Raw genomic sequence first — 26905 nt, 5'->3', positions numbered from 1 at the left:
TATTTTAAGATATGAAAAAAATGTTTCACAAGTTCCTTTATGCTTTAAAGCTTGTGAATGAACAGGTTATGTACTGGTTATGTATATGAGCACACACAGGCGGTGCTCTAATAAGAGTCACACTACAGGTGAATAACAAAGAGATAAACAAGTTTAGCCGTTTAAACTGTACACATTGCCATTCGGTAATTTCCGGAACCACTCGGTGCCTTGACATTCTACGACTCGAGTAATTTCTACACGCCTCGGAAGCTCCTCCTACGGTTATTCCTTCAGCCAATGGAAACGCAGGAGCTAGGGCAGAGTGGGTGAGCAGAAGCTGCGGGCGAGAGGTGGGAGGCTTTCGCGCATGCGCAATGTTCCCCTCCCCCTCGCTCTGTGTATGTGTGTGATGTCTGGGGCTGAGAGTGGCTTTTAAAGATGGCCGGAACGGTTCCCGTCTACTGTGTCTGCCGGCAGCCTTACGACGTGAGCCGGTTTATGATCGAATGCGATATCTGCAAGGACTGGTTCCATAGCAGGTACGGCAGAAGGTGGCGGCCTGGATAAGGGGTCAGGGGGTTTTGGTGTGAGGGGGCAGAGAGCCTGGGGCAGGGAGGGGGTTACTAACAATAAGGTGGTCTGGGATGAGGGCTGGTTTGGAGTCAAGGCCAAAGGCTGGTGTTTGTGCTGGGCACTTCTGGGCAACTGTTGGTGTGGGTAGGTGGGCAATGACACGGTGCAAGAAATGTCACCCACATGACATATACAGTCTGCATTGTTATTAGTGGTCACAGCAATGTGACCCCACAGTGTCAGCGTGGGCAGGGGCTCTGCCATGGGGGCACTGACATCTGGCTCTGACACCTGCTCTCTTGTCTGCTGGGCACCACAGAACTTGCCCTCTGCACCTTTTTATGTTTTTTTGTTTTGTTTATGTTTTTGTTGCTGTTATCTGCAGTTTATTATTTGTCTCAAAACTTACAATGCTACTTTCCTGCTTGTTGTGGGTGGCTGCTGTGTGTCACATGCAAGAAGTTCTTGTTGCCCAGTGTGTTGTCATACTTCCCTGGCATGGTGTGGGCTTTTTTATAGTGCACGAATGACAGCAGCACTTTGCATAGCTCATTATAATATATACACACAGTAGTAGTATGAGCATGCTTTTGCAGCAACTTTCCTTTACAACCATTATTATTGTTTTAGAATTGTTGACAACATTGCTATATATATTTTTTTTATTTATTTTGCATTGTGGTTGTTTTGCTTTTTGTTCCTTTAGACATATATTTTGTCTTTATTGTCACAGACAAATTACATAATTAATTCACTGTATAAAGTTTGGTTGATTAAACCACTAACATGCTGTGTGTGTGATACATAAATCTAGCAGACTTAAAAGCTTACATTCTTTTTCAAATTACTTTAGCAAAATAATGTTAATTTTAACTAATTTTTGTTAATTTTTCTTAACACAATTATCTCCTGCTAACCACAAACTGAGAAAATGTCTTGGTAAAAACTTTGTCTCTGTGTCTGTAATTAAGGTGTCTGAAAGATCAGGGGTTGCTTGAAGTGCTATATGTGGTATAACAAAGGATGTAGTTTGTTATCTTCTATTATGCTATATATCTGCTCTCTCCCCTTGGCACTTTGCAGACCACGTTTCCCCATGCTTATGGCAATAGGCCCTTGTCATTTTTCAGTTGTTTTGCTCTTCTCTGGTTTCTAATCTTTGTTTTCAGGCATCAGGCCGGGGTATTTGCTCAGACGCCGGGGGAGGAGGTTGTGATTGTAAGGAGTGCTGTTGATTGACAGTAGGGCTGTGAGGACATTTAAATCCTCCCATTTAACAAAATCACAGCCACAGGGAGCTAAGCGTACAGTGCTGCCCCTGCTGTACACATGCTGCAACTGTTGCCTGACTACTGTATCTGGTCTCTTTCAACTTGAACTGCGCAGTCCCTTTTACTTAACTGGTAGCCGGAGATGTCACTCACTATTAGAACCTCTTTATTTTTTTTCTGAGAGGTCATTAAGATATTTTATTTCTCCCCAGTCTGGGTGTTACAGGTAGTTCCTTTTTTCTTTCTTTGATATTGTTCTATGCATTGAAGAGTTAAAGGGGTGTTTTTGTTTAACTTTTTGTATCCTTTGCTAATTTTGGAAATAGTCTTTACTTTGTTGTTGTTTTTGTTTTATTATTAGATACTTTGAAATATGATTTCTGAATTTTTTTTTTTGTATTGGCAAGTTTTAAAAAATGTTCAGGGAGGTTATAACATGTCAGATATACTATGTTTATATGCATTTTATTTGTACTGGTAGATACATAAATGAGTTGGTTGTCCAAAAATGCCACTTTCTTTCTATGTATTTATTTTACAAATATCCTGTTTAATGTCAAATGCTTTGGATATTTTTTACGTGTGTGTAAAGACATCACCATCTTTGTTGTTGTTATTAATATTGTGTGTGTGTGTGTATGTGTGGATATGTGTGTGTTATATATATATATATATATATATATATATATATATATATATATATATATATATATATATATATATATATATAATGTATGTGTGTATATATGTATGTGTGTGTGTGTATATATATATATATATATATATATATATATATATATATATATATATATATATATATATCTCATACACACATACACACATACACACATACACACATATATATATATATATATATATATATATATATATATATATATATATATATATATATATATATATATATACCAGTTGCACAGAGAGCACTCGCCAAACACTCACCCTTGTTTGTATAGACATTGCACTTCACTAGTGTAAGTGTTGCTGATCCCTGAGTTTAATAAATAATAATAAAAAAAAAAGTATTGTTTGGCAATGAAATTTATGTCTCTTTAAAAAGTGCGTCTGGCTTAAGTTCAGTATAAATTTGTCATCCCCTGTCAAATCAATTGTTTTGTTGTTTATAGCAGATAAATAGTACATTTATCCTCTTCCTGATTTTAGGATGTTCCATGCCGTCCTAATTGTGCTGTGGTTAGGACGGCGTGGAATGTCCTAGCCGTTTGGCTATACTGAAGCCCGACAGCGGTCTGGAGGGTCGTGAAATATTTACAGTAAATACACACTAGCACTTTATTAAATATATTTTTTTGTTTCTGCTTTTAGACGGAACAAAGAAAAATGAAAACTGTGTGCAAAATTTCAATTATTTATATAATGTATCTCAAAGCACTTTATGAGCAAATCATTTCCTGTATGGCTCCAACAAAGGGTTATCGTTCTGAAAAGCTATCTGATGTGCTGGGATCATAATTCTTACTGCTAGTGAGCACTAACGCTGTGCAAACACTTTCTGCCTTCAGTAGGCTGTCAGCTTTGTGCAGATCATATGCTGGTATCAGGAAAGCTTTCCTGTTGATCCTTGGATGTCTCTCTGCTTACAAATGGATATAAAACATTTTTAAAGGTACATTTACGTTTTAAAAAAAAATTAAATTCTCTCTTTCCTTAAAGCACTTTTTTTTGTTTTTTTTGTTAAGTATGTAGCAGAGAGGGTTTAAAAAGATAATCTTTGAGAACATCCATTGAAAAGCATTCAATTGCTGTTAATCTCATTTGCTGTGGTCAGTTATAGAGATATGTGAGCTCTTAAAGGGGCAGGAAACCCCAACATTTTCTTTCATAATTTGGATAAAACAAACAATTTTAAACAACTTTACAATTTATTTCCATTATCAAATGTGCTTTGTTCTCTTGTTATCCTTTGCTTAAGGAACAACATTACACTACTGGCAGCTATTGAACACATCTAGTTAGCCAATCGCAAAAGACAAATGTGTGCAGGCACCAATTAGCAGCAGCTCCCATTAGTGTAGGATATGTGCATATTCTTTTTTTTTTTTTTTTTTTAACAAGGGATACCAAGAGAACAAAGCAGATTTGTAAATAGAACTGAATTTTAAAAGTGTCTTAAAATGACATGCTCTATGGGAATCATGTCTTTCCTATCCCTTTAAACTTGTAAAGAAGTCACGGTGTGTAGAGGGGGCAAGTTTCTGAATATTGTGAAGTACGCTCCAGTCTCTAGTGCAGTGGGGAAACTACAATTTTCAGATTTAAAGGGACATAACCCCACACTTGTCTATCATGATTCAGATAGATTCTAACATTTTAAACAACTCTCCAATTTACTTCAATAATTTAAATTTGCTTAATCCTCTTAGTATTTTTGTTGTTGAAGGAGCAGCCATGAACTACTGGGAACTAGCTGAGCACATCAAGTGAGTCAATGGCAAGAGGCATATACACTATATGGACACCTCTACTAATTATGGAGTTCAGATATTTCAGCCACACCCAATACTAACGGGGCATATAATCCAGCACATAGCTATGAAATCTTCGTAGACTAACATTACAATGGGTCATACTAAAGAGCTTGGTGGCTTTTAACGGGGCACTGTCATAGGATTCCACCTTTGCCACAAGTCGGTTTGTGGAATTTCTGTCCTAGATCTGCACTGGTCAGCTGTAAGTGCTGTTATTGTGAAGTGGTAATATCAAAGAGTAGCAACAGCCCAGCCATAGAGTGCTAGACCAGTCAAACTCATAGTGAAGCGCTTAAAAATCACATATAATCTGTCGCTTCATTCACAGTTCCAAACTTTCTCAGGAAGCAACATTAGCACAGGAGCTTCATGAAATGGGTTTCCATGGCCGAGCAGCTTTTAATGAGCCTCACATCAACATGAACAATGCCAAGTGTCGTCTGGAGTAGTGTAAAGCCCCCAATGGACTCTGGAGCAGTGGAAATGTGTTCTCTACAGGGATAAATCCTGTTTTACTACCTGGCAGTCTGAAGGAAGATTCTGGGTGTGGTTGATGCCAGCAGAATGCTGCCTACCGGAATGCCTAGTGCCTACTGTAAAGTTTGATGGAGGAGGGATAATGGTCTTGGGCTGTTTTTTAGGGTTTGGGCTAGGCCCTGGGTTCAGTTTAAGGGTCATCATAATGTCACAGGATTCAAAGACATTTTAGACTATTGGGTGCTTCCAACTTTATGGCAACAATTTGGGAAAGGCCCTTTTCTGTCCCAGCATGACTGTGCCCCTGTGCACAAAGCGTGGTCCATGAAGACTTGGTTTGGTGTAGAGGAACTCAAGAAACCTGCACAGAGACCTAACCTCAACCCCACTGAACACCTTTGTAATGAAGAGGAACGCTAATTGCAAACCAGGCGTTTTTGTCCAACATCAGTGCGTGACATCACAATTTTTTTTTTTTGGCGGATTGGGCACAAATTCCCATAGACACCCTCCACTCTGAGTCATGAAGGAAAATTAGAAAGTCGTTTTAAAATTGTGTGTTCTATCTGAATCGGGAAATACATTTTGAGTTTCATGTCCCTTTAAAGTGATTGTAAAGGTTAATAAAAAAAGGGCCCAGTATCTAAAAATAATCTTAAAGGGATAGTCTAGTCAAAATTAAGCTTTCATATTTCAGATAGGGCATGCAATTTTAAACAACTTTCTAATTTAAGCCTATTATCATTTTTTCTTTGTTCTCTTGGTATCTTTATTTGAAAAAGCAAGACTGTTCGCTTAGGAGCCGTCACGTTTTTGGTTCAGCACCTGGGTAGCTCTTGCTGATTGGTGTCTAAATGTAGCCACCAGTCAGCAAGTGCTATACAGGTGCTGAACCAAAAACGGGCCGGCTCCTAAGCTTACATTCTTGTTTTTACAAATAAAGATACCAAGCGAACGAAGAAAAATTAATAATACAAGTAAATTAGAAAGTTGCTTAAAATTACATGCTCTATCTGAATAGTGAAAGTTTAATTTTGTCTAGACTATTACTTTAAAAATAGGGGCACTTTAATTAATTAAACTTTACAATGAAGCTTCTTTTTAAAAATACTTCCCTTTTCTTTATGGTAAACAGACCGGCGATCCTCCGCCCGCAGCTCCTGCTGTAGTTAGCATATCGATGACAAATCCGACTTCCTCCAATCGTTGCATTGCCTCACGAGCTGAACGACAAAGGGGCACGCAACAATTGGAGGAAGACAGATTGGTTATCGATTTATGCTAACTACCGCAGGAGCTGCGGGCGGAGGATCGCCGGTCTGTTTTCAATAAAGCAAAAGTGAGTATTTTAAAAAAGAAGCATCATTGTAAAGTTTAATGAATTAAAGTGCCCATGTTTTTAAGATTATTTTTTGATACTGGGCACTAATTCGTTAAACTTTACAATCGCTTTAAACTAAGTGCTTTTGATTTGTGTAATTATTATGCATTTGTTGATTATGCAATTCCTACTGTGTTTAGTGGTCATTTTAATGTCTGCATTTTTGTAACAAGCCATAAAAGGACATTAAACTCTGCATATTTTAACATAAATGTTTACTTTTTCTTGTACTTAGTTTCCCTTTTGTACACCACCCGCCCAGTGTTGCCAAACTGACCTTCAGCTCCTATGTAAGACTAGGATTTGTGCATGATAGTTTGCTCCTGTGCATGCTCAGAAAGTGCCAGTAGCCTCATATGTCTTACATTGGCACTTCCTGCATGTGTGTATGTGAGATGGCGCATTAACTTGTGTTTAAGATGCCAAAGGCAGGATCATTGCTTGTGGTTGGATGTATAAAGGGGGATCATTTCATATTCGGAGACCTATGTCATCTTGTTTCTTTCAAATACTGAAATTGCATCTGAAACCATAAGCTGTTTAATGTCCCTTTAATTGTGTAGCATGTATCCTCTTATTTCCTTTTTTCCCCCCCTCTTAAATAATCCCTGTGGCAGGTTGCCAATATGTGTTTATAGGGCAGGGCTTAACAATCCTAGGCGCCAGGAAGCCACTTGCACCTTAACATTAGGTCCTGGTTCCCTGGTTTAAACTTCCCCCTTGCTGACTGTCACTAGCCCACATAAAATTTAGCTTAGTGTGATTGGGTCCTTTGTAGTCCTTACAGCTATATACACAGTTTCTCTTAGGGATTGCAAAAAGTTGCAGCTGGCTCCTAGATTTTGGACAAATTTTGTTGTGCCCTGTTATAGGGTTATTTTGCCATTGGTTACCTGGTCTTGTTTGTACTCTCCATTTGTATGGTGTAAGAGTATGCACTTGGCTTTTTATTTGTTTTATGTATAATTCTTGTTGCATAATATTTTGCTTTATATGGCAATAGTCATGGTTCTATGATTGATATTTGAATTCCAGTTGTATAGTTATCTTTTGCAAAATGTCAATAACTAGTCTTTTTTAGCAAACATTACATTATAGATATAGACAGATAATTCTCAAAAACGCCACTTTAGTGTTAACTTAAATACAATATACTTTTCTAATAACATTATTTCTCAAATTTAAAATTGAAACAAGTGATCTTGAAAGCCCTGAATTAATTGCATCTGTTCTCTTTAGAACAGTTTCCACAAATTTGCTTTTCTATCCAATCCCATAGAAAGTGGGAAAACAAAACAAAGTGGAATAAAAATAATACTAGTAACTGCTGCTAAACTTAAGCCCCTTGGCAACCAAGGAGGGGTGCAATGCATTAATATGCATGTGTGTTGGAGCCATAAAGCTAATCCTTTTTAGTGCGCAGCATCTAGCGATCACTGGGTTTTGCGATGTTACTATGAATGCAAAGCAACGTTTATGCTTTGTTTTTTAATCAGGAAGTCTCATATACAGCTGGCGGTTTGTATGTGTGTATGCATTGATTGTCTGTGTAAACGGCACTCAAAATCAATTGCTGTGTAAATATTTAGCACGTTTACAAAATTACATCTAGGAGCAGTTGTGCTTTTCCATAATTTTTCCACCTGCTGAGGACTCTTTCCCCCCCCTCCCCACAAACAGACACAATCTCCTGCAGAATTATTTTCATTATTGTTCATTTTGTGTTAACCCCAATTGCCTAAGCGAGGATCTCATTTGCCTTGATTGGTGTCGTGCTTCAAGTGGTAGAGTGATTTTATATAGTGCAAGTAATAGATCTTCATAATGATTCAGAGTAATTCCATCTGGTTCTTAAAACTGCATAGTGCTCAGAAACCAGAATCTTAGAGCTGAAAATAAAGGTATTTGTTTTTTAAACTTATTGTTGTGTTTTTGTCACTTGTATGAAGAGAAGTGACCAATGCATTGCCTTGCATCTATGTACGTTTAAAGCAGGGGGATATCAAGCTCGATGTATCCGGGGGCCACTGGCTAAGGGCTAAATTTATTAAAGCTGAGGCGTACAGGGGCGTGTATACGCGCCCCTGTACGCCTCAGCTCGCCTGTGGCGGGGCGAAAATACCCGCAGGTATTCGGCATTGCACACGAGCGCAATTTTGCGCTCGCGTGCAATACCGCCCGCGCACAGCCAATCACGCGCGGGCAGGAGCTGTCAATCTCCTCGATCTGACTAGACCGAGGAGATTGAATTTCGCAAGATTAGAGGTGGCGAAGAGGCTAAGGAAGCAGCGGTCTGGTGACCGCTGCTTGATAAATGACGGCGAGCAAGTTCTTGAGAGAACTTGCTGCCGTAGGGGCTTAATAAATCTAGCCCTAAGTGTTGTTGAACAGAGTGTGTGCTCTGGATATAATAGAACATGAACGTGACATTTACACAAGTATTAGTACATGGTAGGAGCTGTGGGTTATAGACGTACACAGTTTATATTTAACTTGTGAGTGCCAAGTGAAGTCACCATTCTGAAACGGAATAAAAAAGTGACATTTATCCAAGTGGTCTATTCTGGACAAGGCTTGTCTTTATAAATATCTTGTGAGCGTCTATATAGAGCATCAGCTTGTTACTTCTCTTAACCCTAAAACATTGATGGGGCCAAATTAATAATTTTACCTATTAAACAACGGAGGGCCAGATTAAACTATCTTGAGGGCCGCATATGGCCCCAGGGCCTGTACTTTGAGACCACTGGTTTATTGGGACGGTTAACATAAATATTGTTTACATTGTTGTGCAGAAATTAGTTTATGGGGCACTCGACTTTTATTTTTGCTTTAAGACTTTTGACCTCCCCCCCCCCTCAAACTAACAACTGACACTGTTGCCCCTTGTAGTTGAAGCTATTTTTTTTTAATATTTTTAAGTAGACAACACAAGGTATTGATCCTGTTCCATTTTTGGGCATATTTCATGCCACTATTTTGCTGCCAAATGTGTTTGTATAATAAAAAAAAAAAAATCTTTCACAAACTTTTGGTTTCACACTGAAGTTATTTACATAACTCTTTTACAACCATTTGTTATGACTGCACAAGTTTATGTGGGATCCTTTTTGTTCAGAAATTGCAGACATGCATGGCTTTTCCATTGCATTTTGGTAATTAGAAGGCCTCTAATTGCAGCTGCTCACCACACTTCTAAAATTCCCATCAGTGAAGGGGTTAATTAGCTTGTAAATGTAATAATATTGTAATGTAGTGATTACCCATCTTCTGCCACTTCCCACCTCCCTGATCCCTTCCAAACAGCTCCCTCACTCACACTGCTCACAACCATCTTAGGTACTGGCAGCCAGTATGCAGTTTAGGGCTTTTTTTTCTCTCTCTACAGTGTAGGGATCCCAGTGTAGGGTCTCCCTCCCCTTATATTACTGTTTGTAGAGTAGGCCTCATCCTTCCCTCTTCCTGCAACCGATGTTCTGTAGTGTAGGGTGCTGCTCACCTTTCCTCGCACCAGAGATGATCGTTTATTCCAGTGACATTGTGTAAGTCACTGTCTTTATCTGTTTTTTTTTTAACTTATTTTTTTAATATGAAGTCAGATGCCGGAAGCCTGCAAGCAGCAAGTCTCAGTTGTCACTTTACAGCCAAGACTGCATAAGCTTCCTGAAGCTCCAACATAGATCTAGGTTATGCGGTACGATAGGCTTTACACCACATGACATAGATGTACACCGGTTTGGCTTAAGAGGTTAAAGTAGTCTGCTCCTGCGCAGGGTGACATGGACAGTTGTAACCTACTGCGATTTTAATTTTTTTTAAAACCAACAAGTTTTAACATTTCTTTTAATTTTCTTGTTCCCGTTATCATGTGACAGTTAATAGCCAATAACACACTCATTTACATCCTATAAGCTGTTGTACATTCTTAGTAGTAGACATGCATTCATCATTCGTCTGTATAAACAAATGCCCAATATGGCCACTGGTAGTGGCATTTGGCTCTTTTCGGAACCATCATTTATTTGTGTAATAGTGTAACACGCACACCTCTTTGTATAAAGCACTACTACACAAATAAATCCGTCTCTGAAAGAGAAAAATGCTGAATGCACATGTCTTCATAGTGGGAGCTGGTGCCTCAGTATGCACAGGGCCCCAGGATATTCTTTGGCATCTAGACAAACTTGTCAAGGGTATGAAGTGTCATGAAACTGCATGAAATTCAAAACTTTATATACTAATAAAATCACTGCTGCCATATAGAGTGAAGCCACGTGTAGGCTCCTGAACCTACCTAGATATGCTGTTCTATGAAGAAGTAAATGAACAAAGTCAATTTGACAATACAAGTTGTTTAAGTCTTGTAAACTACACTCAAGTTTAATTTTGACTTGCGTGCCCCCCCCTCCCCTCTTCCATAGACTTATGTAGATGACATTTAAGAAGTCTGAGCAAGGGATAAAATTCTGAAATATTTATTTACTTCTTGGGATTTGTCAATCTCCTGCCATATAAAGACTGTCTACTACTCTGATATTGTTTGCGCTTGAAACCTTTGTGTTTAGGCAGAAACCTGGATACCGGCTATGGATATTATTATTATTATTATTATTATTATTATTATTATTATTATTATTATTATTATTATTATCTGTTTGTATAGTGACACAAACTTCCGTAGCGCTGGATATCACACTGCATTCCCGTTTGCTACGTTTGCGTTTTATTGTCTCATTTCGCTGGGGGCCATATATTTGATCAATGTACTATCTGTAGATATATATGCAGGTGAACAGTTGCTGTTAAAGGGACAGTGAAGTCCAACAAAAAACTTTCAGGATTTTAAATAGGGAATGTAATTTTAAACAAATTCCCAATTTACTTTTTATCACCAATTTTGCTTTTGGTATTCTTAGTTGAAAGCTAAACTTAAGAGGTTTATATGCTAATTTCTTAGACCTTGAAGACTGCCTCAAATCTGAATGCATTTTGACCACAAGAGGGCATTAGTTTCATATAGATAACATTGAGCTCATGTACGTGAAGTTACCCTGGAGTGAGCACTGATTGGCTAAAATGCAAGTCTGTCAAAAGAATTGAAATAAGGGTGCAGTTTGCAGAGGCATAGATACAAGGTAATCACAGAGGTAAAAAGTGTGTTTCTATAACAGTGTTGGTTATGCAAAACTGGGTAATGGGTAATAAAGGGATTATCTTTCTTTTTAAATAACAAAAATTCTGGTGCTGACTGTCCCTTTAACAAGCAGTCTGCAAAATAACAGTGCAGCTTTTGGAGACGTATCTCGTGGTGAGATGAGGACAATTAATTTTAAGATTCAATCTCCAGTCGTCCATTGAACAAAGACTGTGAAGATGGATAGTGACAATTCTTTTGTTTCTGTGACTGATGTGCATTTCAATCCAGTATGAATAGTTAAGCACAAGCCCCTTTCTGTATAATGGGAGCTGAAATCTCCACTGAAATACTTGTTCCGTTTTCACAAGCTACGCTCATTGGGGAGAGTAAATAGAAAACACCCTCTTATGCCATATCTGTCTGTCTAATGTATGTTAAACAATTTTTTTCTAATTTTAAAGGACCACTCAATGCAATAGAAGTGCATAATAATAAAAAGACAATGCAATAACACCTACTCTGAATTTCAAATAAGCAGATTTTTTTTTTTTTTTTTTCCTGGCAATTTTTTTTTCTACCATTTTCCAGCCCCCTGTATCATGTGACAGCCATAAGCCAATCACAGACTAGTCTACATATACTCTGTGAGCTTGCGCACATGCTCAGTAGGAGCTTGTTCCCCAGAACATGTGTATATAAAAAGACTGAACGATTTAATAATGGAAGTAAGTCTTAAAACTGCATGCTCTTTCTGAATCTGACTTGAGTGTCCCTTTAAGAAAATCTCTTCTACCAAAGAGCAGGACGCATAGTGTTTTGGTCAGGAAAAATCAATGAAATCTAATTCCTTCCCATCGTGATGGTATAAGCAACACATTTGTTCCAAATCTAGGAGACAGCCCATACATTTACGTGCCAAAAACTTTTGACCATCCAAATTATTACATACATACATACATTAAATATCGCAATAAAAGTTGGATTTGTAGTTCACAGTTGGAAGGCCTAGAAATGATCCAACTGCAGCAAGATGCATTTTAAGGTGTGGTTGTGTAGGCACCCATGGGTGTTTTGTGGACTCTAAATCAGCGAGCAAGGGCCTCATTTTAAGTAGCCAGTGGTTCTCTGGCACCTGGGTTTGTTGACCTCTGATATAAACTTTTATAAATACATACAAATAATTTTGTGATACAACTGAAGCTTACACATTTATCATGCTTGTTGTTATATAATTTAGAAATTGAGTATTGCAAAAGATCTATGGAAAAAAGTTGAATACATGCTTGAAATTGTATTTAATTTTAGCAAAGTTTGAAGGGGGTTTATCCTTTAGAGCAGTCCATCAATATACGTTTTGATAAGCCTCTTTAGTGTAAATCTGCTTTTCCTTTTGATTAGGACCAAATGCAAATTGGCTCATGTAAAGCATGTACCAGAGTCCGGTAAATGTTTATGTACTCCAGCGTCTCTGGGTGTACATGTAGAGAAAAAAAACATTAAAGCATAAACAGGTAATATGGGGGGGGGGGTGCGTAGGGCAATATTTGCATTTAAGAACAGGGGGGGTTGTAGGGCAATATTTGCATTTAAGAACACAACTACTGTGCTTGTGTATTTTAGCTACCTGGAATCCATGCATATTAGGAACTAGTAAATCCACAGATGGTGGCTCTGGCTTTCCGATCGCTATGCCACATACTGTACAATATGCAAATTGCCTTTTTTTCTTCTTGTTGTTCAGTCTGAAGAATGCTTGGTTGTCTATATACATATATAACTCTCTATACATAAGACTGGCGGACATGATACACTGTAACATTTTACGTCTGCCGGACATTGCTGAATGCCAACAGCGTACGCTGTCGGCATTTAACATTGCATAAGCAGTTCTAGTGAACTGCTTGTGCAGTGCCGCCCCCTGCAGATAATCGGCCGCTAGCAGGGGGTCTCAATCAACACGATCGGGAGGATTGATGTCCGCAGCCTCAAGAGGTGGCGGACCAGTTAAGGAGCAGCGGTCTTAAGACCGCTGCTTTAACTGCTGTTTTCGGTGAGCCTAAAGGCTTGCACGGAAACAGGGGCATCAGGGACCATTCGGCCCTTGATAAATAGGCCCCTTAGACTAGTAAGACATTTTGTCTAGTAAATCTAGTGATTTCTTTTTTTTTTCTCGCCTTATTGGTAAATCATGATCTACCTGGTTAACCGCTTTACAGGGCTGGAAAACTATCACTATATTTACAAGTAAAGGGAGAGAGGTTTTTAGTCCAGAGGAAAGGTTTACAGGTCCCAACTGCATTTTCGTACTCATCTGGGACTAGTGGAAATTGGAAGGTGCAAACATTATGCAGCTCTATACAGGGGCACAAGAAAAGACATAGCACGGAAGGCAGACGGAGTCAGCAAGATTAGACAGTTTACAACCTGTATATAACATTGAGTCCTACCATTATTTGCTTTACAGCACCACCACAATCTGCTAAATAAAGACATAGTAGTTGCTCAGTCAGGACCTTTTTATGGTTCTTCTTGATACATAAAATTCTCACTCAAAATGCATTTACACTGTTCTGTCTTAGCTATATCACATGGAAATAATGACAGAAATTTAGGATTCTCTACCAAGTGACGCAGGAAGGTGAAGTCTGACTTTAAAGGAACATTAAACCCACATGTTGTTTTTCTTTTATGATTCAGCTACAGAAAACAATTTTAAAAAAGCATTCCAATTTACTTCTATTATCTATTTTGCTTCATTCTTTAAATATCCTTTGTTATAGAAATGCACATGGGTGAGCCAATCACACGAGGCGTCTTTGTGCAGACTCCAATCAGCAGCTACTGAGCCTATCTAGATATGCTTTTCAGGAAAGGATATCAAAAGAATACAGCAAATTAGATGATAGAAGTAAATTGGAAATGGTATGTTCTTTCTAAATCCTGAAAGAACAAAGTTTGCGTTTCATGTCCCTTTTTAAATAAGGTAGCATGGCTGTTAGGGTCTAAGTTACAGGTGTAAAATGTTGTCCATAGTTGCATTTGGGCGTCAAGAATATGCAGGTCTTTCAGATCACAATCTATGGCGAGACACTTTTAGGAGGTGGCAGTCGTTCAGGCTTATTGAAGGACTAGAGGATGTCACCATTCACTTGTCTTATGCTTTTAAATAAGATGAGAGGTTTTGTGGTTTATCTGAAAAGAAGCAGCTCTTTAGAATATCTAATAAATTTCTATTACGTTTTCACATAGAAGCTGAAATAAGATGACAAAAGGAGTCCTGGAGGAGGCTTGTAATAGGAAGAGGTCTAAGCATCAGTACCACCTACAGCAGATGGGAAGCACAGCTAAGAACATGAATATAATATGTGGCATTGACTGGCATTGTAAAAACACAGTAGATAAAGTTGCAAACCTGCAACTTCTGCAGCATATTTAGTAAAATTCAAATGCAAGTTCATGATATTTACATTTTTTTAAACAATACCTATGAAGAGTGTCTCATCTTTGCCGTGTTGTGTAAACTGTTGTAGAAGATTATTAAATTTAAAGTTCTTTTCTTTAGTGTCCCTTCCCTGAATGATCAAGATATATAAAAGCTGCTACTTTACTGCAGATATTGTCCTCCTGTAATCCACTGTCTTTGATTGGATCAGAATTGGTGGTAATGAGCTAGGAGCCAAGGCCTTAGCCAATATCCAGAATCACCTCTTAATTTAAAATGTAAATGCATCACTTTTCATGTCCTTACCTAGTGTTCAAGTACACATAAATTATATGCAGGGAGTGCAGCAGAGATTACAAATTTGTAATCCGCTTTCTTTAGGGCATAGGTTTCCAAAGGGAAAATCCCAGTTTGCAGCTACTTTTATTCTTTGGAGCTACTGTCCCGATACAGTATATACATTAGGGCCCTTATTCCAAATTAAGCAAATCTGCTGATTTCCGTCAACTCGCCTCAGAATCAAGAGGCTGTATTCAAAATATTGGCTTGGAATGCTATTCAAAAAGCAAGCGAGAATGCAAACATGCTTTTATTCTCGCTGCAAATCTGTGCCACTCACTTGCTCGCGAACACCATTGTATGTAATCGAGGAAATGGAAACAGACCACAGTGCACAGAAACATATTTGTATAATCATCATACATAATTTTATTATTGGTCCAATGAAAGATTTCATGTTTTTTATTTTTCTACGTACACAAAGGACCCCTTATTTTAAAGGGACAGTAAAATAAAAATTGCATGCTCTTTCTGTATCATGAACATTTTAAACAACTTTACTATTTACTTCTATTATCAAATCTTGTTTTTTCTCTTGGTATCCTCTTTTGAAGAACAAATTATGTAGGCTAAAAAAAAAGTTTTAGGAGCTTTGCATGCGTCGTTAGCAGTTTATGGCAGAAGTGTTTGTTGCAAACACTGCAGCAAGATGGGTTAAAGACATATACATTCTTCTGAGCTCACCTAGGATTATGCTTTAAAGGTACTTTCTACTTGATTTTTTTTTTTTTTATTGTCTAAAAATATAGATAACGCCTTTGTTACCCATTCCCGAGCTCTGCATAATTAATATTTATATTAATGTACTATAATATTGCCTTTTTCTAAGCCCTTGCAGACTGCCCCTTTTCTCAGTGCTTTTTTTTACCATCTTGCTTTACAGCCAGACAGTGCCAGTTCATGTGTGCCGTATAGATAACACTGTGGAGAATTAAAAAATGGGTTCACCAGAACCAGCACTTATTGACTAAAATGCAAGTTTGAAAAAAGCTAAAAATAAATAAATAAAAGTACTGAGATAAGGGGGCAGTCTGCTTAAATTCAAGGTAATAATAGAAGTATATTAATATAACTGTTAGTTATATAAATAAAACAGTGTCTTAACTGTTGCAACTATTTAACTGCAACATAGTTACACTCACGTTCTACAGGGCATAGAGAAAATGTTAACTGGGACTACGGAGGGTCATATAGGATGAAATACCTCTTGAGTTTAGAAAAGGAAGCTCCCTTCACAGCCAATAGGTGGATTGCAGTGATTCAAATATCAGAACCTACTGGGGATGTAGCAGAATCTTAAAGGGACAGTCTACACCAGAATTTATATTGTTTTAAAAGATAGATAATCCCTTTATTACCCATTTCCCAGTTTTGCATAACCAACACAGTTATAATAATATACTTTTAACCTCTGTGATTATCTTGTATCTAAGCCTCTGCAAACTGCCCCTTTTTCAGTTCTTTTGACAGACTTGCAGTCTAGCCAATCAGTGCCTGCTCCCAGATAACTTCTCGTGCACGAGCACAGTGTTATCTATATGAAATACGTGAACTAACACCCTCTAGTGGTGAAAAACTGTTAAAATGCAATCTGAAAGAGGTGGGCTTCAAGGTCTAAGAAATTAGCATATGAACCTCCTAGGTTAAGCTTTCAACTAAGAATACCAAGAGAACAAAGCAAAATTGGTGATAAAAGTAAATTGGAAAATTGTTTAAAATTACATGCTCTATCTGAATCATTAAAGTTTATTTTGGCCTAGACTGTCCCTTTAATGTAAATGAGCGGGCAGAGATGAACATGAATTGCAATATATAATATTACACTTGCTGCTGCGTTACTATTATTATCTATGGGGAAAATACATAGTTGGCTTTTGCTTAGCCAGATTGTTGGACGCCCTGCAGATGGGATAGCAAAGTTAACTATCAAGGAGATTATTTGTTCTCCAACCAATCTTTAGGGTAATTAGATTGTTTCACTATTACATTTACCCAATATCCATACAGGATTTACTCTACATGCAAAAAATAAATCACTTTATCTTATCATAACTTCATGCTCATAACGTAACATGTTGAATATATTGTATCACCTGTGCAATCCTATTCATGGCATTATTTGTGATAGAGACAAAATGAGAAAACATTCTATTAAGCTACTATCCTGTGCCAAAGAGAGGGTTTTCACTGTAGATATCATTAAACCCCCTTTAACATACTGCAATCAGGAGTTCATCTAACTCTCTATTAGGTGTTAAGAAAAGAAGACACACAGACCTTCAATACCCTTATCACATAGAACATAGATTATGACCAATTCTATAGACATGGTCTAACAATACAACTGAATATATCATTATTCATAGTGATGTTTTACCATGCTGCACAAATCCCAGACCTCAATAAAAAAACTCTGAGTATTCGTGGAGGGTTTCCCCACCCTGGGCATCAGATTTCCAATACTCTAGGGTTACAGGGATTTATTTAAGGGGGTCGAGGGGCCACCTCCTCTTAACCTTCCTCAACACACCCACCTCTCCTTCAGAGAAAACAGTGCCAATCTAGATTGGTATTGAGTCCATGAGGTTGTTGTTCAGTCTATATATCCATCTCTCTTCAGTCTGAAGTAGACGTTGTTCCCTGTCCCCTCCCCTCCTCATGCGGGGGTATATGGTCAATAAGACGCTATCTTAGGTCGCTAACTGTGTGATTCATGGAAAGAAAGTGCCTTGCGACAGGTTGGTCACTTTTTTGCTCTTTAAGGACTTTTCTGATTTAAAGATCTGTGATTGGCCCTCCTTGTCTTGATAGTATCCGTAGTTTTGCCTACATAGAAGAGACCACAGCAACATTTCAGCAGGTAGATCACATATTTCGTTGTACAGGTTACATAGTGTTGTATTTCATATATATTTTGTTGGTATGGGGATGGCGGAAAACAGCGCCTGGTATCATGCTATTACACTTTGTACAACTTGGGCATCTGAAATATACCCACGTTTTGTCAGCTTTCATAACCATGGTTTGGGATCATAACAATGCACGAGATCTGATTTCATAAGGATATAATTTTTGGCAACAATATCCGTTTATATAACGTGAGCTGGAGCTAATATTGCAATGCAAACAATATAAGTGCAATTTCTATTAGATTGTATAGGTTTATTTTTTATTTGATATGACACTGCATGAAGTGGTATTTGATTTATGTTTAACTGGGTTACCAGGGTAACTGGTTTTGGCGCACTTTTGTGCACATGATGGGGGGGGGGGCTTGTGGGCTTTAAATGTTTGCCATGTATCACTGTTTGTTTGTCTCAGGAAGGGGTGCAAGTACCCAAAACATCACAAAATAAATGAGTCTTTCACTTCTTGAAATCTAGTGAGTGCTGTCTGTTTTTTATATCTATCTCTATATATCTATATCTCAAAACACCCTCACACCCACCCTCCTCTAGTAAAAAAATTGAGACCACTGTAATATTTTTCTTAAATCAGCATCTCCACATGTATGGCAGTCATTACATGTTGAGTGTTGTTTCAATTCCAACACAGGCACACTTCATTCTACTTCATGAGGTACTGATTAAGGATCACCTGAACCAGATCTTATTTAATGAGGAAAAGTATACAAACCACTGCTGTTCTCATCACTATCCTCTTGCAATAGAACCAGCTAGGTGGACAAAACAGTGCTAGTAGTACCTCAAAAGAAATTGGAATAAAAAATAACTATTGACCCTGCCAAAAGAGTTGAAAAGTAAAGTGTTTTTTTTTTTTTTTTTTTTGAGTGAGGAAAAGAAGGGTTCTGTTCTGGCTTTACTGGCAGAAGGAGACGGTGAGCGTCGGGTTGCTTCCATCCTTAAAATTTCAAACATGGCAGTTCATAAGAACAAGGTCAAGCAGCAGACATTGGGGACAACAAGGATACAGACTGTCAGAGGGTGAAAACAACTCTCCACTGTTTGGGATGATCACCAACTCTTCTAATGTCACTCAACAACCAAAGGATGACATTACGCGACCTACAAAATAATGGAAAATAGTAGCTGGGGTGAAGTTCATGACAAGAACAGTTAAAACAGGCTCCTGAAGGGCTGAAGTTGTGCAAAACTAGAAAAGAGCCCTGAATCAATGAGAAGCAAAGAACAGACAGGCTCAGGCTTGCAAAAGACCATAAGGATTCAACTGTAGAGGACTGGAGTAAGGTCCTCTTCTCTTGATGAGTCCAATTTTCAGCTTTGTCCAACATCTGGTAGTCTAATGGTTAGACGGAGGCCTGGAGAGGCCTACAAGCCGCAGTGTCTCTAACCACTGTGGAATTTGGTGGAGGATTGGGGATGATCTGGGGGTGCTTCAGCAAGGCTGGGATCGAGAAGATTTATCTTTGTAAAGGACGCATGAGTCAAGCCATGAACAAGTTTATCCTGGAAGAAAATTTGTTTCCTTCTGCTCTGACAATTTTCCCCAACTCTGAGGATTGTTTTTTCCAGCAGGAGAATGCTCTGTCACATAGCCAGGTCAATCAAGGTGTGGATGTATGACCACCAGTTCAAGACTCTGTCATGGCCAGCCTAATCTCCAGTCCTGAACCTGATTTGAAAACCTTTGGAATGTGATCAAGAGGAAGATGGATGGTCACAAACCATCAAACAAAGCCGAGCTGTTTGAATTCTTGCGCCAGGAGAGTGACAGTCACCCACCCAACAACAATGTGAAAGACTGATGGAGAACTGCTAAGACTCATAAAAAATGTGATTGAAAATCAGGGTTATTCCATCAAATATTCATTTCTGAACTCTTGCTATGTTTAAAACAGTATTGTGTTTAAAAATGAATATAAACTTGAACTTTGCATTATTTGAGGTCTGAAAACGCTGCATCTTTTTTGTTATTTTGACCAGTTGTTATTTTCTGCAAATAAGTGCTCTAAATTACGGGGGGGGGGGGGGGGGGGTTTAAGAAAAAAAGCTGTTTGCAATTTTAAGAAAAAAGCTGTTTGCAGTTTATAGAATAAAACAAACATGTTAATTTTACTCAAAAACACACCTATAAATAGTAAAACTAGAGAAACTGATAATTTTGCAGTGGTCTCTAAATTTTTCCAGAGCTATATATAATGTGTATGTATTTAATATACAATTTTTAAATGCTTGTGTACATAATTCATCATGAACTGTTTAGAGTGTATCCACAGCAACCAAGGCTTTTTGCTATTGATAGGCAAATTAGCACTTGCCAGCATTTAGTATAATGCACTAAATTGAAATCTTGTTTATCAGTATTTTACCAAAATCAAACTAAACCCATTTTAAATAACCTATTTATATGTGTATGTAGCCATATAATGTATTCATATAATATAGTGTCATAGGAAGAGCAGTATGGCATGTTCAGACATGCTAGGAACTATTTAACTAGAACAAGGTATCTGGCTCTTCTAGTTAGACTGGTGCAAGCTGTGCATTATTGTGTGTGTATATACACATCTGTATTGTATGTATTAAGTGTAGATGTCTATTGTTATGTTTAACATGACAGAGGAACAATCTCTGGTATGCAACTCGCGAGCAGCTAAATGATTTTAGCTTCACTTCCTTTTAGGAACCAGAATGTTTTTTTTGTTTTCTGAAATCTACAATAGTTGCAGCCAGGATTAAGTGAATACTGAAAATTAGGACCCACCTGGAAAATGTATTAACCAAATCGCAAACTTTAGACATTTTTACATGTGGGTATTTTATATGGACTGTAAAATCTAAATGAAAGGATTACATTTATTATTTAGACAGCGCGTACAATTTTAAACAACTTTCCAATTTACTTCTTTAACCAGTTTTGCTTTTTTCTTAGGTATCAGGGAGGCTGATAGTTGCAAGCACTTCTGCCCTAGAATGCTAAAAACACGTGCACACTCCTGGGCTTAGCTAGGATTACTGGCTAAAAAAGGATGCCAAGAGAAGTAAGCAAGATTGAAAATGGGAAGTAAATTGTAAAATTGCTTAAAATGTAAAGCCATATCCAGTATAAGATTAATTTTGTCTTTACTGTCCCTTCTAACCCCTTAATGGCGTACATCAGTGGGCTTTGCTTTTTTTTTTTTTTTTTTTTGGAAAACAACTTTATTGGCACAAATGCAATACAATAAACGTTCCAATAGTACAAGATTTTTTTTAAATAGCGTCGTCGTTTTACATATCTTTCTCTATCATGCAGTAAATAGGTATCAACTGAAACATTTCGTTGCTATGCTTGACAGGGAAGAAAGTCACACACATATTCTGATGACACCAGGTTTAATTACTATATTGAAAAAAAAATTGCGATGTATTTATCCCATACAATTTTCATTTGACTATAGGATTCTTCGGTCCTAAGTTTTTAATGTAAGCATACTCCTCCAGCTGGAGAATGTGTTGAAACATGTGAAGCCATTTGGCCTTTACTAGGTGTATCTTTTTGTTTCCAATTTTTTTGCTATAAGTGATTTAGTAATGAATATTATTTTGTTTCGTATGTGTTAGTAGTTTATTAGGAAGAATATTAAATAACCATATGTGGGGTCCAGGGGAACTGTGATTTCTAGCATTTCTGAGGTCTCCCTAGCAGCACTTTCCCACATTTCTATGATCGAAAGACATTTGCACCATATATGAGCCATGCTACCTTTTTGATGTCTCGCATCAACGGCAAACATCGCTTGCTGATTTCTAAAGTTTGTGGATCCTAGAAGGAGTATACCATCTTTGAATTTTTATATTCAATTCTATTAGACTGGAGGAGGAGAGTTTAGTCACATTAGAGAAGATAGTGGAAACCTCTCGGTGTTAGGTGGAAAGAGGAGTTAGAACTAAACCTATCTATGTAGTATGGAGTGTAGCCATGAGGTGGGATTTGTAATAGATCGTGAGACAATGCTAGCGTCTCTTTGTGTGGTGTTGACGATTTACAAAGTAGTTCAAATGTGGTCATTGGCCTCACTAGATTTCTCCTATCTGGGTGTTTAGTGATATAGGACCGGCACTGATACAAGAAAAACCAATTTTTAGAAATTTCCACTCTATTTACTAACTCCTCAGGGTTGTAATATCTATGCTCGTTTCCTAACTGGTATACCGCTAATGAGCTTTGCGTTTGAGTTAGTGTTTTTCCGGTAAGGCCAAGACCTGGTAGAAAGTCTGTTATCCGTTAGTGGGGAATTTTGTGAGGATAGATTCAGGTACGCTATTAGGATTTTCTTCCATGTGTAGAATGTCTCTGAAATGATAGAATTGGGACTAGATTCTTGGGTAGTTTGCTTTTTTGTTAGCCAGCATTTGGACCCTAGATGTGGCGATTTAACTATGTTGTGTTCAAGAGCAACCCATGCTTTCGTTGTGTACCAGTCAATAATCCTTTGTAAGAACATTGCTTGTCTGTATTTTTCTAAACTTGGCACTCCCAATCCCCTCCTCTTAATTGGCATGCACATTAGTTGTCTATTAATTCTAGCTTGTCTATTATCCCACACATATGCTAATAGCTTTGTTTGAAGGGAATTAATAAGTTCTGGGTCGAGGGATGGGAAGGGTTTGTAGTATATATAATATCCAAGGGAGGACATTCATCTTTAGGACTGTAATTCTGCCTAGCCAGGATATGTTCTTTGATCGCCAGGCCGAAAGGTCTGCAATGATCATCTGTTGAATAGGGATATAGATAAGTTTAAAAATTTTGCTAGTCGTTAGGGCTAGGTAGATACCTAGATATTTTAGGGATTTTTCTTTCTGTTTGAATGGGCACAGCCGACCTATGTTTTGAGTGCTAGGGTCCTCGCAATTTAGGAGTATTTCTGATTTGGATTTATTGACGAGGAAACTGGATACATTTTGAAATTTGTCTAGTTCCTCACAGAGGTTGGGTATGGAGAATTTGGGGTTAGTGAGGAAAAAACAAGATGCCATCTACGTACAGTAGTATTTTATGGGTTGTACCTGCTTTATATATACCTTGAATTGATTGTCGTTCTCTGATTGCAGAAGCTAGCGCTTCCACCACACAGGCAAACAGTAGGGGAGACGAAGGGCATCCTTGCCTGGTGCCATTTTGATATGGCGAAGGGTTGTGATAAGTGACCATTGACTCTAACCTTGGCTGAGGGGGAGTGATATAGAGCTAAGATTTTTGATATGAAGGTATTGCCTAATTGAAATGTTTGTAGCATAGCCTTGAGAAAGTTCCAACAGACACGGTCGAACGCCTTCTCCACGTCTGTCGAAACCAAGGCCAGGGGCATTTTTCGTTGGTGGGTATATTCGAGAAGATGTAATGCCCTGACTGTGTTGTCGTTGGCCTCCCTAGATTGAATAAAGCCCACCTGATCGTTTTTGATAAGATGTGGTAACACCTGGTTTAGCCGTTTGGCCAATAATTTAGCGTAGATTTTGAGGTCTGAGTTTAACAAAGAGATGTGTCTAAAATTATCCAACCTATTTGGGGGTTTGCCTAGTTTTGGCAAAACCGCTATGTGGGCTTCTAGGTTTGAGTCTAAGAATGGATTTTCCTTGTCTGTTATTAAACAGATCGAGGAGATGGGGTATCAAGAGGTCCTTATATTGTTTGTAATAACTATTAGAGTAGCCATCTGGTCCTGGAGCCTTCCCTAGTGGTAGGTCCTTTATTACATTTTTTACTTTCTCATAAGAGGTCTCTTCAAGTATTCTATCTGTTTTAAGTTTGGGGAGAGTCAGCTTCTCCAAGTATTCATGGATAATAAGTATGCTTTTGTCCTTTTTGATATGGTTTCCTCGGGGCTGTTCAGGTTATATAATCGTTCGTAATATAATCTAAATGCTTCTGCTATTTGTTCTGTTGTGTAGAGATCTTTTCCCTTATCGTCTGTTATGTGCATTACATATGCTTTTATTAACTCTTTGTTTGTTTTCTGGCGAAAAGGGAGCTACTTTTATTATTGCCTTCAAAATATATTTGCTGCATTGGAAACGGAGAGTTTCTGTGGTAAAAGAAAGTCTTCTGACTTGTCTAGATTTGTAAATAGTTTACACAAGGAGTTATTTTCTCTAATTAATAAATTATATATATATACACATATACTGTATACATATATATATACATATATACATATATATATATATATATATATATATACACACACACTCCGTATATAGTAATAAAGTAAATGCTGCTATGTCCCTTTAAGGTATATTTGTTTAATAGAGCCCAGGGTTGGAACAATTGTCGGTACAACCTGTGCAGGGCAGCCTGCCCCAGTGTCTGATGGAACAGCTGTTACTTAGTCTGTGTGTTTACAGCGCACCTATCTCTCTTCCTAGGAGCATACCTGAGGGCTGCTCATAGTGCCTAAAAACACAAATACAATAGAATAAAATATCAAATGTGCTTTGCTCCACCGAAAAATAAATAAAAAGTCAACACACAAATGAATTGCAGCAGCATAAATAACGATCTTGTTTTAAATGATTATTCTCCATCTAATCAATAACTGATCCATAGCATAGGCTAAATGTGCTAATCTCTGACATGAAATATAAGCTGTATTACAATATCTGAAATCCGTTAACACAACTTGTTGAAGCCTCTTGTAGCCATGATAACACATTTTATTATATATATAGATAATTGATCATTGTTGGATACAAATGAAGATTTTGCTGACAATGAAATGAAGATATGCAAAGTCACTTACTACCTTTTTTTTTTATTCACTGATGTAGATACCTGACAGAGGAGTCTATCAGCAGGTATATGTTATGCTGGTTAATAAAGACAAACAAGCGATATGTCATTTTACTCTAAAACCACCGTGCTGCACCTAATATATATTAAACCACTGCTTTGTCTAAATTAAGTGTCCAAAATATAGATCATGGTCTGTCACTGCATAATTAATAGCCGATTCACATCACAAGACACACGCGCACACACACCCAGAAACTCCCTCCTGACAGGCTGCCTGCGATTCCTGCAGCGGTGTCTCCGGGTCAGGGCAGTGTAGCTCCTCATCGTTGCATGTCCCACCTGATGGCATGCAGATCCCCTCCTGACTTGCAGCGGTGTCTTTCCGGAGGCGTGGCTACTTCCTGTATGCACCCACCACATTCCTCCTGCCTCTATGAATGCCCACGCATTGGTTACACAGCACACCAGTCAAATAATTTTAAAAAATATTTATAAATTTAAAAATACATTTTTTACATTTATAATTGCACAGAAAAAGACTCTTGTGCCCAAGTCGTCCTGACTAATTTTATAGTCGTCCCGGACCATTGTGTTTATGTATACATACTATGTGTGTATTTCTATAGATATATGTATATTTTTTATTTTTATATATACATCTTAAAGGGACAGTAACAGATTTAAACATTTGTCAAGCGCTGAAGAAGCTTAAGTCCAGATATCTGAAACTCTCTATTTCTTCATATCTTATTTGTAGCTAGACGATTTCTTCTTAGATGATAACATATATCTGCTAGTTTCACCTGCGCTCCTTAATTGTTTAAAGGTACAGTCTAGTCGAAATTAAAATTTCATGCCCTATCTGAATCGTGAAAGTTTAAACAACTTTCCAATTCACTTTTATCATCAAATTTGCTTTTTTTTTCCCTTGGTATTCTTAGTTGAATGCTAAACTTAGGTAGGCTCAAATGCTAATTTCTAACCCCTTAAAGACCACCTCTTGTCTCAATGCATTTGACAGTTTTTCACAGCTAGAGGGAGTTAGTTCATGTGTGCCATATTGATAACATTGTGCTCATGCCTGTGGAGTTACTTATGAGAGGGCACTGATTGGCTAAAATGCAAGTCTGTCAAAAGTACTGAAATAAGGGGGCAGTTTGCCGAGGCTTAAATACAAGGGAATCACAGAGGTAAAAAATATATTAATATAACTGTGTTGGTTATGCAAATCTACGTAATGAGTAATAAAGGGATTATCTATCTTTTTAAACAATAACCATTCTAGAGTAGACTGTTCCTTTAGTTTAGAATTGGCATGGAGAAAATAAACTTGTTTTCTCAGCATGCTTTATGGCTTTATGTTCCTGAGAGTCAGTCCAATACTACTCTTAGGTCTCTATCAGCCAGTGAGGAACCGATACATAGGCATAGATCGAACATTTTTATCTTTTTTAATGCAAAGTACGTTTTGCAATGTAGAATCTAATTTATGTTTGGTGAGTTGGTTTTCAAAAGGTGTTTCTCTGTACTGTACCTATTATGCTGATTTTCATGCAGTGCATTATACAGATGACTTTAATTTGTTTCTCTTTTAAGGTCTGATATGTCATGGGGATTAAATCTAAGCAATTTCAGCAGATGACACAAATGACAAACATTAGGATACATGCTTTATTAGGCTTATAGTAAAAGATGTATTCATATAAATCCCTTTTATGCTTGTTTAATTTCTTCTTCACTATAGCGCTAAAGTCTACCAGCCTCTCAAAAGAACTCTTTCCCCCCCCATTAAAGTTTCACATCAGGTATATGTTTAATGTGTTTAATCACCTGTGGCCTAGTCCACTTTTTATTGGGGGGGGGGGGGAGGGAGGAGAACACCTGTTGGGAATAGATGAAAAATGAGTAGTCTATAGACATGATGGGTACCAAGGATGTTGCATATATCTAGAGAAGATCAGAGACCGTTTGCTAATAATGCAAGGGTTTTAAAGGGACAGTCAAGTCCAAAATAAACTTTCATGATTCAGATGGTACATGTAATTTTAAACTACTTTCAAATTTACTTTTATCATCAATTTTGCTTTGTTCTATAGA

The 26905-nt window shown here is 37.7% G+C and overlaps 1 protein-coding gene across 2 annotated transcripts in view; it reads left to right on the top strand.

Annotated features, from left to right (window-relative positions):
- The first annotated feature begins 368 nt into the window (after positions 1-368).
- The window catches only part of KDM7A (lysine demethylase 7A), a 318101-nt gene continuing 291564 nt past the window's right edge, over positions 369-26905 (top strand). For both annotated transcript variants that reach the window (XM_053719030.1, XM_053719029.1), the window contains exon 1: positions 369-521. In XM_053719030.1, coding sequence (XP_053575005.1) covers positions 421-521 — 101 coding nt within the window. In that variant the 5' untranslated portion in view covers positions 369-420. The remainder of the gene's footprint in view (positions 522-26905) is intronic.

This window comes from Bombina bombina, chromosome 6 (assembly GCF_027579735.1).
Source record: "Bombina bombina isolate aBomBom1 chromosome 6, aBomBom1.pri, whole genome shotgun sequence".
Lineage (NCBI taxonomy): Eukaryota > Metazoa > Chordata > Amphibia > Anura > Bombinatoridae > Bombina > Bombina bombina.
Note: the sequence above shows the minus strand (reverse complement) of the source record. Positions and strands in the feature narration are given on the sequence as shown.